General features: G+C 43.0%; 2 protein-coding genes across 3 annotated transcripts; one reads left to right on the top strand and one right to left on the bottom strand.

Annotated features, from left to right (window-relative positions):
* Positions 1-315: 315 nt before the first annotated feature.
* Positions 316-2,456, bottom strand: c24h11orf68 (chromosome 24 C11orf68 homolog). The gene is made up of 3 exons (XM_076724770.1): positions 2,402-2,456; positions 1,965-2,096; positions 316-1,451 (listed from the first exon to the last, which is right to left on the bottom strand). The coding sequence occupies exon 3, from the start codon at positions 1,405-1,407 to the stop codon at positions 664-666; it is 744 nt and encodes a 247-aa protein (XP_076580885.1). The 5' UTR covers positions 1,408-1,451; positions 1,965-2,096; positions 2,402-2,456; the 3' UTR covers positions 316-663.
* On the top strand, positions 2,455-10,517 carry drap1 (DR1-associated protein 1 (negative cofactor 2 alpha)). 2 transcript variants are annotated; one of them, XM_076724773.1, is made up of 8 exons: positions 2,455-2,519; positions 2,611-2,676; positions 3,286-3,358; positions 4,002-4,095; positions 4,624-4,749; positions 6,120-6,210; positions 6,561-6,646; positions 8,955-10,517. In XM_076724773.1, exons 2-8 carry the CDS (start codon positions 2,635-2,637, stop codon positions 9,139-9,141), a joined length of 699 nt encoding a protein of 232 aa, XP_076580888.1. In that variant the 5' UTR covers positions 2,455-2,519; positions 2,611-2,634; the 3' UTR covers positions 9,142-10,517. The 2 variants fall into 2 exon arrangements, with proteins under 2 accessions (XP_076580888.1, XP_076580887.1); XM_076724772.1 differs by lacking the exon at positions 2,455-2,519 and having other exon boundaries at positions 2,529-2,676.
* Positions 10,518-12,121: the final 1,604 nt, after the last annotated feature.

The raw sequence follows: 12,121 nt of genomic DNA, 5'->3' as shown, positions 1-12,121 counted from the left end.
CTACATGTAAATAATTATCAAACAAGCAACATTAATAAGTACATACTTCTAACAGAGAAGCTGTATCATTGTGTCTAATCAGTTTTTCAACAGTTACTTTATGAATAATGGCTGCAGTTTAACTCAACTGCTTCAGACCTGTAGGTCAACTTGCTATACTCTCTAGAAAAATGTGCTTTATTGAGATGAAATTGTGCTGTTTTATACTGGTATAATGTAAGCAGATTATTCTATATGCCGTTTTGCTGTAATAAATGATTAATTCTGTCAAGATTTCAAAACACTTGGCAATAAAAAGACCACAACATATTAAAATGGTCTTCAAAGAAGACTTTATTTGGCAATCCGTTATCGTGGTTCAGTATAAACAAAAGTCAAATGAGAAAACTGTACATTGTTAAAAAAAAAAAGGTCTTCACTGGGCGTTCTTCTGACCACATGCATACAAATCATCTTCAGCCACCATGTCAGTCAGGTAAGTGTTACAAACAGAACCTCAAGAACACAAATACTCAGTACAAAATAAAAAGGTCACATTTAGTGCTTTTTTTTTAGCCAAAAGGAAGAACTTGATCAAAACAACCTCTGACATTCAGAACCACGTCAGTCATCCCAGCTCATGGCATCATGAAATGTGTCATTTACCCATCATGCAAAACAGGCTTATGTTACTTCAAGATTGGTGACTTTGTTGATGATGTGGGAGCGCCTGGGCACGCACTCCAGGTCAAATTTGCTCTCATATATGGTTGGACAAAGCTTCCAGCGGTTGTTTCGGTAGATTCCCAGGTATGTGTACACATCCGGCTTGTAGGACAGAGGGCATTTGACCCCCGTGGCACGGATGATGGAGTCCAGCCTTATGACCTCGCTCTCGTCGGTGAAGTTCTGGTTATAGGCACAAATGACCTGCTTGCCCTCTCCGCTGGGATTATGGGGACTGACTTTAACAAGGGAGATCTTGCCATCCAGGGCTGCTCTGGCCACACACTCCCAGGCATGGTCCAACTTGAAACCAGAATCCAAGTGCATCAGCCACTTGCCTGTGAGCACACTGTGGTTCAGGGCAAGCTCCTTCACTGTCTGGAAGCTGGCAGGCCGGCCACTGGCCAAAAGTTTCTCCCAGCTCTCCTGGAGACCACTGACATCCCCACCGCTGGGGCAGTGGTTTATCCCCAGCACAGCAATCCAGCCCACACGGCTGACACCACCTTCCTCATCACCAAATCTGTGCACTTGTGAGGGCCTGTTGCTCTCCAGCCAGCCATCAAACTCGGATCTGGGAGTTCTTCTCGAGTCAAACACAATCCAGGGGTCCATGTCTGCAGCCATGGCCTCGGCAGCATGGATGTCTGCAGCATAGGTGGTCTCCACCTCGCCATCTACAGGGGCCTCTTCCTCCTCCATGATGCTGTCAGTATAAGGCTGGTAAACAAATCCCGGGGCTTGTTCTGTTGAAAGGAAAATGCTGTTTTGTCATTTGATATTTATGTTTAAGGCACAGATGAAGCCTCTGTGTTAGTTTTTAATACTTCCAAACCCAGGAAGAAGGAGGCGGCTGGGTTGCTTGCGGATGTTTACTACTGCTGCTAGCTAGCTTGCTACATTAGCAACACTTGTTCAATAGCTAACGTCTGTCCACCAACGATTCGAGCCACAAATATAAGTTGCTTTCCATTTCGCTTGTGTATCGCCTGAAGCTCACATGTAACTATACAAGCAGATTTACCTACATGTCGAAACATTCTTAATTTCTTGGCTCCATTGTTATTGTAGCTAACCGACTAGCTAGCCATTTTATCAATCGTCCATGTTCGTCTTCTTGACAAATTTGGAGACAGATCGTTTGTAGCCGGCTGTCGATCACAATTACCCTTAAAACATACATAATTTGGCATGTGAACAATATGAATTGTGGCACACTGATCGCAAATTATGAGCGTTACGGCTTAACGTGGACATACCTGCAGACGCTGAAGTTTGTGGTCCAGTGTTGCTCCTCCGCACAGGCGCAGCCCCGCTGACCCGCTGCTCTGTGTCAAAGACCGACGACAAACTCCATTCAAATGGCTGACAGTTTAGCTTTAACGCCTTGCCTGTGGAGTAAATCACGTACCTCGATAGTTACTTATTCTTTCGATGAATGCAGCGCACAAATAAAGTGAAAAATATATATCGTTATCAAAAATACCGTACATTCCTGCTGAGGTGTAACGTTATTTATTTAAACGTAGTAACTTTGAGTTACTGAATTCAACTGCGCACCCAATAACTCTTCATAGACAAAACTCCAGGTTCTTTTGGGTGTATATATCCGCAAATGCAACAGGCTTAACCGCTAAATTATAACCTAACATTAATAGTATAACGTATTAATTAATTTGTACATTGTAACTTCTACCTGTACAAGTTGGGAGACGTCGTTGTGCCTGAGTTGACGGCGCTTTGACCCTGCGGAACCAAGCTGACCTGCCAAGCAACAGGGAACCAGTGACGACGACGTGCTAACGACTTAGCAGGTTAGCTGCTGCTATCTAGTGTGTGCGCGGTGGATGTTGATTTATACATGATATAAAATAATACTCCAGAATATATTGAATTTTATTTTAGGTTAGCCACCCGGGTAATTTTATTATGCCCAGCAAAAAGAAGAAATACAACGCCAGATTCCCCCCGGTAAGTTTAAATGTAGCTGAAAACCGGTGTGAAGACCAACTACTGTTAGCAAACTGTGTGACGGAAAGCTAACTTCTTTAGCTAGCTTTAATGGGATTCGGCCTGTTTTGTTTCCTAGAGAGCTAACAAACCAACTAGCAAACGCAAGTCGTTTATCACGTAAATGTATACTTCAACGATTAAACCAGCGTTGTTGGTTTCATTCGACTCACCAACTCACTTTGCAACCCAGTGTTTGCTCATGTAACGATACATTTAAGGCTTACGACATAAGTTAGCTAGCCAGCCCTCTAAGTACCGTTGTTTTTAGCATGACAAGCTAAGTGAGACTGAACGTTGTAAATTTCAGCACATCTGTTGTTTGTTGGTGCGTATTCAACAAACTTTGGAGCTATTCTCAGTGCGCACATCAACGTTAATGAAAATCTGATCAACACGACTGGAAGGAATGCTTTTTAAATATGCATGAGAGTCATCTTATTAAGACTGCTGTACGATAGTTTGGTGAGATTTGAAGTTGACAGGCCTTTGATTTTTGATTCGCAGAAAGCAGGTTTGAAGTGTATTCGCACGCATGGACTCACTGTACTCCCCTTTTTCTCCTCACAGGCAAGGATTAAGAAGATTATGCAGACAGATGAAGAAATAGGCAAAGTTGCTGCAGCAGTACCCGTTATTATTTGTATCCTTCTCACTAGATGTCTTCACTGTGCAAGTGCCAAGGTGTCGATCATGTGCATGTGTTTTTAATGCACAGAATGATGTGAAATTTGTGTAAATTGTACCATTCATTTAGACAAGGGACGTCGAATTTATGCCCTGGTGTAGAGCTTAAATGGTTACTTGATCAACAGAAAGTTTATCAAGAACAGTTTGGGTAGTAATCATTAAAGTCAGCCACACATTTGCTGCTGTAGGATTCTTAAATACAACGATTTGCTGCTTTTTTCTGAGTGTAAAATCATTGTAAAATGGATATCTGTGGGTCTGATATAACAAGACACTCAGGGCTTTTGGAACTTGTGATGGGCATTTTGCATCATTCTTTTCATATAATTGAAAAAAGGTTGATCAATAACGATGAAATTGTTAGTCTGCATCTGTCCTAGTCTGAGTATTGAGTACAAGTTGTGGATCGGCACTCGATCAGATAGTAAATAACTTTTAATAATGACTGTGTCTCATTCAGCCCAAGCAGTTATTTCTTTCTTTTTCTTTTGGCTCTGTGCTGTTACAGCATGCGACAAACCACATCAGTGAATGTGGTTGATTTAAATAAAGGACACAGACCTTCAGCATCACAATTTCCTTAACTGAGACATCAGCGAGAGCCCTGGAGCTTTTTTTGGAATCATTGCTCACAAAAGCCTGTCAAGTCACCCAGTCTAGGAATGCAAAGACGATGACAACATCACACCTGTAAGTTTCTGTTTGTGTGTGTGTCTTGATGAAGAACCTGATCTATAGTGCACTATGTGGGAGTTGACTTCTTTGGAACTCATTCTTACGCAGCTCATTTTGACTAACATACCACAGATGCGAAATCAGGCTGCTAGATAATAAGATTTGCTTTTGGATGCATGTAGCCGAAAAGGTCTTATGTCTTCATTTCCTTTGGATTTAGATAAAGACACTCTATTATACTGTATGGTATACTGTGGGACTTCCTGTGATGCTGTTGTCACCTTCATAGTGATGCAGAGTGGATTTGCTACACATTGCCAAATCCCTTGAATCTGAAAGTATTTCTGGCCACGAGTAAGATGCAGCTCCCAGGAAAAAGCTCACTGGGTGACTCAGATTTGGCATGTAGTTGAAATGAACATATAATCCCCATTTATCTCTCTGTCTATTTGACATTAAGTTGCTTTTTGCTCAGCTCAGAATGTAAGTCTGCGGAGAAAGCATTGTTCTGGTATAAAGTTGTGTTTGCACGTGTGTTCACAGAAAGCAGTGTATTGAGCTGGAGCAACAGTTTGATTTCCTAAAAGACCTGGTGGCAGCAGTGCCGGACATGCAGGGCGAGGGGGAGGAGAACCACAACGAGGGGGGAGGAGACAAAGTCTCACGAAGGTGAGTCATGTTTGCTGTGTCCATTCGCATTTTGATTGATTCATTCATTTATTCTCTCACTTGAGTTAATATATCGTGCAGTCATCTCTGATAAGTGCACACACCTACACTATAATGTGGCAGAAATAGGGCAGGGTGTTGTTCAAAAATGTTTGATATCAGAACTGATACCTTGATTATGATACCGATTGTAGCGTCTAGTGCGACGTTGGTACTGGGGAATAGTGGCACAGTGAGACCCCGTAGTTTCTTTGTGGTTAAGAGCAGTTAGCCTGGTTCAAACAACCTTTTACCGTGTCAGCTTCAGGACATTCTTGCCCTTAACCTGTCAGAAATGCCATCCATGTGGTGGCGAGGAGAGGATTCGGCAGGGTTTTCAACTTGGCGAACAATTTATTGAGTGGACTCACCAACAAATCGGTTGGTGCCATAAGTTTTGAAGTTTGGTACAAAGCCCTATGAAGACGTGACTAACTCATCACAAACAGGAACACTCCATATATGGACAGAAGGAGGATTACCGTTGTCTTTTCCAGGGACAGCTACAAATGTGAATTGAAATTAACTAAAGCAATTTGTTTGTCATCCTCGTGTTGTTACCTCACCACCGTTCCCGTTTTTGTTTTGCAAGTCTAAATTAATTACGAAAAAAAACATGAGAAGGCACATTTTTATAGCTCTGCAAAGCGAGAACTAATTATTGAGGATTGCGGAGGAGAAAAAAAACAGTATTGACTGTCAAATCAAACAGTGCAGCTGCAGCTAAATTGAAGCGGAGAGCTTGGCGGAGAACTACACATAAATTAAACGAGTTAGAAGACTTTTCACTAAAGAGTGTGGCTGATTCGATTGTGATTCAATTTAAAGTGGTTGTAAGCTTCTAATATTATGACGCTTTGTCTTAGCTGTGGGAATGAGGCATGTGGAGTTCACAGCATCTTTGAATATAAATGGCTGAAAGTAATTTCCAGCAGCAGTATCGGTCACATTACTGCCTAAATCAGACTCGTCTCTGTTTATCTGAGTGATGCATGTGGGTAACTGTCCCTGTAGATTTACAATGCAGAACCATGGTCTAATCTTTAATTAGTTTTGGAAGCTATTAGAATATGGCTTGCTACGAAACTGCAAATAAGTTTTCGACTTTGTCTTTTTGTTTAAAAACTTTCATCACAAAATATATCTGTTAAATAACTGTATCTGTTAAGTTTTCCACGATGGAGCAAGAACGGATTGAGTATAATTATTGTGGGCTTGTATTTTTGACTGAAGGGGAACATGATTTTTTTTAAGGACAAAACCAGCTGGAGCAGCAGTTACCTTCACAACATGTTCATTTCTTTTTTTCTTTTTTTTTGCTTTCTCCCCAGGGGTCGCAAACCAGGGTCTGGCCGCAAGAATGGAGGGGCCGGCTCCAAAGGCAAGGACAAGAAGTTGTCTGGCACAGAGTCGGAACAAGAGGTGGGACTTAATTTGCATGCCAAGGCTAAGCGCTCGGCATGGATTATATTGGACCATTTTTCACCATACGCATATCTCCCAAACATTCCGCCACTCAAATGACAGTTTTCAGACAGTGAGAACGAGGAGAGAATGAATCTGTCTGTTCCAGACTAGCAGATAAAAATGAGTCAGCAAAATAAGGTTCCATTCGTACTGCATCTCTGATTGCTTTGGTTTGACGTGGACAAGCAGTATTCCATCAGTAATGCGTCCGCGTGTGATTTCCGCATAAATCCACACAGTTTCAATGATTTTGCTTGCGTTCGGGGCAAGAAGGCTCACTGCTGTGTTTGTTGTGATGGAAACAGGACGACTCTGAAGACAGCGAGACGGATGGAGACGAGGACGGCTCTCAGTCAAGCACAAATCTGCAGGCTGCATCCAGGTTCCACAGGTACGGACGCAGCCCGTGTATACTGAGACGCTGCATATCCAGATTGTGTCTTGATCCGCTCATAGAGAGACAGTTCACATCACTCTTTCCTCTCCAGAATGCTGTCAGACACTTAGAATAACAGTGTGAGTCTGTCAGTGGCAGAAACACTTTTAGTGGACGTACATAGACGGTGGGCAGACGCCCAGAGGAATTACATTGTAGACCGATTCATGGCTGCCGGCTGCTGCTGCTCTAGCTCAATACTGGACCAATTTCAAGCATTGTTGTCACCATTAGTCACTTAGGCATAAAAACATGGGAAAATAGGATCCATAATCTGATAGCATTTGACAGATTCGTCTCCTGTTTGGACCGGCACCAGATGGAACCTCTGGATGTCGTCAGTTTCATTGATTGAACAGTAGGTCAGGATGAAACAAGGGAATAAATCAACACAGGAGAGGACGTTATTTGATATGTTTTATAATTTAGTTTAAAGGAACACTGGCTGGGCAGTCCTTCAGTGTGGCCACACACACGTCTGAGCCCGTTTCATTGGGTTCCAAAGTGTTCAGTATTAAGAAAATAAATAAATAAAACATCAGATAAACAAACATATGAATAAATTGCGTAAAAAGCATTTAAATGAACTATTTCAATACGATAACTATTACCAAATTCAGCCAGTTAGCTCCTGATCAGCAACACTCCTCTGCAATCAAACGCAGCTCACAGCGACTAAACCTCAGCCTTGTTAAGCTGAGTATATAAAAGGAGACGCACAGAACACAGCACAAGTCTGAATTGGAAGATGTCGGATAAACATAAAGGCAACAGCAGCATAAGACTAAACCTGCACAGATTAAACACATGTTCACCTGATGGAGCTCAAGTATCAACCTCTATTCTCAAAGAAAGGAAGGCCATTTTAATATGCTGTTATACTGTACTGCTAACGTGTTCCTGAACGCCTCTGAGTGTGCCTTCGGGCGTTGTTCAGTGCAGTTTAGCTGCACTCACACTTTAAGTGGCATAATTCACATAACATATCCAAATTGACTTAAATTATTGACCCCCATATGATGGGATGGCCCAGCACTGACATAGTACAGTCGAGACCTACAACAGGGCTGCGACAGTTTGACAGTAATCCATATCCATTATTCAAGTGAGACACTGTAACTGTCGCTGAACAGCAAGTGACAATTACAGGATAATGGTAGAACACGGTGAAACAGTCATCGAGGCAGCGAGCACGCTGAGGAGTGCGTGTTACACAGCAACGTGCTCGTTACTGCTTTTCATTTTGAGGAGAAAGAACGTGTTACTCATTCTCTCGCTTGAACAGCAGATCATTCCAGATCTGCATGAAGCTGGTCTGGTTGTAAATACGGCCGCTGGAAGCCCACTGCTCTTTTTTTTTTTGTATCATTTAAATTTAATGGTGTGCCATCTGCTCACACGGAGAAACCACTTTACAGCCAAAAGCAGGGAGAGGGTGCTGTTTTTCCACCGGAGACGGAGCTGTGTAGCGATTCCACACTGCTTTCTCACCATTCTGAGCAGGGACTGACTGAGTTAATGAAGTCTTTGCTTTCCAAATAGCAAAAAAATCACACATTATATATTACATTATAATATGATATAGAATCTGTCAAAGGGGCTTTTTGGAACAGGTTAAATGCAGATAGTCTTCTTATTCTAAGAATTGTTCTGTTCTGTCTTCAAAACATTAAAAGAATGATTTTCCAGGACAAAAAGTTGACTCATAATATATTTTAAAGCATAGAATTAGTGTTGTAACGTGTCTCTGTGTATAAGAAAAATTACATTTATTGTTTTTTATGACATTTGTTGATCTTATTTTAGTTTTTTTAGGTTTTTCTTATTCAAAAAAAGCATTGCAGGTTAAGTGTAAAGGTCAGTGTTAAATATTCTGACCAACCATTGGTGTAAGTGGGTTAGACAGCAAGCAGCTCCTGAATATAACCAGGACATTGTGAGACATATCGACGCTTCTGTCGGTGGTCTTGTGAAGGACAGCAGTACAAATGTCCAGTCTGTTTTTTGAAATTATTGTAGGTCTTGCTCAGGAGTTTGTTATCTACCATGCTAGCCAGCTAACACTGATATTCAGCATGGATGGATCAAGATACAAACATTACCTCCATCGACATCTAACACTTCCTTTGCTGCCTAGCATGGTGGCTAACAATGACAATAACCTCCTCAGCAACATGTAAAAGCCAGAGAGTTGAGAGCTCTTTTAAAGTGATAGGACATGACTCCTAGCGCCCGGTTGACGCCTCTTTTTGTACCCACGCAGCTCAAACGCACCCCCGCAGTACATTCACATGGGCAACATGGTCCCAGTGGGCAGCGTGGCTCCAGCACAGCTCCAGGGCGGCATAGCCTTCGCTCCCCACCCCTCCATGATGAGCGCCGCGCCGCCTCCCCCAGCCCCTGCGCCGCACAAAAACGAGGATGACGACGACGAAGACTATGACTCTTAGCTCCCTCTTCTCTCCTCCTCCCCCCCCCCCACCACCACTCACACACATGCACACACACACTCTCTCAACATTATTTTCGATTTCTTAATTTGTTCGTGCGGCGGTCGCTCTGAGCAGAGGAGGGGAAGACTCTTCATCGCAGCCCGCCGGCAGCAGGCTGGAGGAGACGCCGGCGCAGGAAACCCAAGCCTGGTTGTATATTATGTGTTTTAATTTTTTTCTTCTTCTTTTTTTTTTTTTTTTTTTTTTTAAAAAAAGGTTTTATTTTATTGTAGAAGAAGAATCCAACGAGGATGTTTTTTAACAAGTCGGTCGTTCTATTTTGACTATTAAAAATGGCAGTTGTCAGTGTTTTTGCCATGAGCCCCCCCCCCCCCCCACCCCACCCCCCAAACAGACAGGATAGGTGTGGTTTGTGTTGCCTCGTAGTAACTTTTTCTTTTGGCACTTTTTCTTTCTTCCTCAATCCTCTGGAGTAGACATTATGAAGTGAACGGATCGGACGCTCAGGTTGGCTGGAAAAAGTCTAAAAAGTGGTAAAGTCTTATTATAGCTTTTGATGCTCATGCGAAGGCAACTAGGGGGCAACGAGTTCAGGGCAACAGCGTGTAAAGTGTCTGGAAGGAGATCAGCACTTGTGGAAGGGAAAGGAGGTCATTGTCTCACCCATGAAGTCCTCTATTACTACGTTATCGATTGGCTATGAAGTGCTGCTGTTAAGATGTGAGCCCTACTTCCCGGCTTTGTCACAACCGGCTTGTCAGTCCCAATTGTCAGGCTGTAACATAAACAAGGAAGCAGGTGTATTTTTACTATAGGTTAGCGAACCGCAGCTTTTTTTCCAATTCGTTTCTATTTTTAATTCCCGTTTTTATCCAGAGAACTGTAAAACCTCCACGGCCGCAGCCCTGATTCAGCCATATCAGCAGGTTAATGATTGACGTTCTGTTCGTTTTCGTTCTCTACGCTGTCAGAGGGTTAGTTTGCTCTGGCAGTCGGGCTTCGTACATTATTTTATACAACCATTAAATTCCCTTAAATACCATCAGAAGTATACTGTGACTCTTGGACCATTGCTTTGTTTTTAAAGTTATTTGTCTTCGTTGTCCTCTCTGATTTCTCTTCTGGCCACTCCTCCAATTTTGAGAAACTTTATCTCTTTATCTTCACCCCCCCACCCCCACCCCCTCCCTCTTTTAGCTTGTTTTAAGTGTATCCATTGAAAGCAGAGATGGGGCTCCCATTTATGTGTCAGTCTCAGTATGAAATGTTTCCAAATAGACAGTTGAAGTTGACACTGTATTGAAAACTTTTAACATTCTTTTTATTTTGTATGGGTGAAATAAAGTTCATATTTCAATTAAAAAAAAAAAAAAACAGCCCTTGTTTGGCTTTGTTCTGTTTTTGCATATCAGAGATGAAGAGCCTCACATGCTCTCCGCATCAAGCGTATCTGCGCCCGTGTGCACCTTTAGATACAGCTGTGTTTACTGGCTGGAAGGCCAGAATCTGACTCCTGTGGCATCTTTAAGCAGAATATTTCAAAGTGCCCCCCCCCCCCCCCATTGTTCAGTTTCACAGGCATGCAACACATCCTTTGTAGTCCTCACTCTGCGTTCTGCCTCTTTGCACCTTTGATTTCTTCACTCCTGTATTTTGCAATATAAAATAAGTTTCCCACGGTTGCATCTCATGTTGATTTACGTGCCTGTGACTCATTCAACCTGAAAGACAAGAGCTGGTATTTATCCTCAACGTCGCAGCTTCCTCCCAGTATTTGAATCAGATGAGCACAAGACAGCACAGGTTTGTGGGAGGGTGTTCACAGAGGGCTGATTGTTACCCTCATAGCCGCACTCAGAGTAGCCGGCACACTTGTCCCTGAGTGTGTGTCCAGCGCCTTTCCTCTTCCTCCTGCCGTCTTTATTTTTTCAAACAGTCCACTTTGTCGTGTAAATGCCGCCGCCTCTTTTACCCCCTCCCGCTCCCACCCGACAGACCAAGCAGCCCTGAGCCAGGGCCGCAAAAACAACTGCATCCTTCCTGCACAAGCGTTGACTCAGCGGACTGTGAGGAGGGTGGGGTTAGCTGTGTGTGTGTGTGTGTGTGTGTGTGTGGGGAAGAGGGAGGAGGTGGGAGGGGGATGTAGGTGGTTGACTTTAGGAGCACAGTGTCCAAACAAACGGCAGCCATGGGGAGGGGGAGCCATCAAAGGGCTAACAGAAGGAAGCACACTGTTTCCACACAGCAGCCGGCGGGGCCAAAGGTGGCCCTCTGATTCCCATCCCCTCCCATGAAAGCCGCTGACTTTTTAAGAGCGCTGCACTTTGGGAAACATGGGAAAATGTGGCAAAAAGACATTCCCTGACCTTTTTTTTTTTCTTTTTCTAGAATAAACCCCTTTCATACACATGTTAAAAATGCAAAATGTGCTGCGGCCATGCTGTGGCCTTGATCAGAGGGCAGCTCATTAATATACTCCCCAAACTGCACTTCGGGCTTGTTAAAATGCCTTTTGAGCATGATATCCTCCTCCCTCACTGTGGCAGGTGATTTGTGGGGTAAACAGTGTTATGTATGCTAATGAACACTATTAGGATTAAAGAATACATGCTACATCCAAATTATGAGAGTTTGGACTCGTCGTGATTTCGCCTTCCCATGAGCGCTGTGGACTTTGTCTTTTTCATGCATAAGTTTCATCCATTGTTTTCTTTTCCTGGTGGAAATGTGCCTCCATATGCTGCATTATTGGCTACAGTAAATCATATGAGAGGACAAATGTGAAAGCCTTTCAGAAATATTGCAACAGAAAGTGGCCAGTCAATTGAATATTCCACACAATAGAGGCAAGTCTGGCTTTACATCATTGAAGCCATAAGTTGTGCATTTTCTTTATGACGAGAGCTGCTCTGCTTTTTATAATAGCAAGATGATACTGAGAGTGAGAGTATTCTCCCTGGAATGAAACTTTTAAAGG

The sequence above is a fragment of the Chaetodon auriga genome, chromosome 24 (genome assembly GCF_051107435.1).
Source record: "Chaetodon auriga isolate fChaAug3 chromosome 24, fChaAug3.hap1, whole genome shotgun sequence".
NCBI lineage: Eukaryota > Metazoa > Chordata > Actinopteri > Chaetodontiformes > Chaetodontidae > Chaetodon > Chaetodon auriga.
The sequence above is the reverse complement of the archived record's forward strand: the minus strand, read 5'-3'. Positions and strand labels throughout refer to the sequence as shown.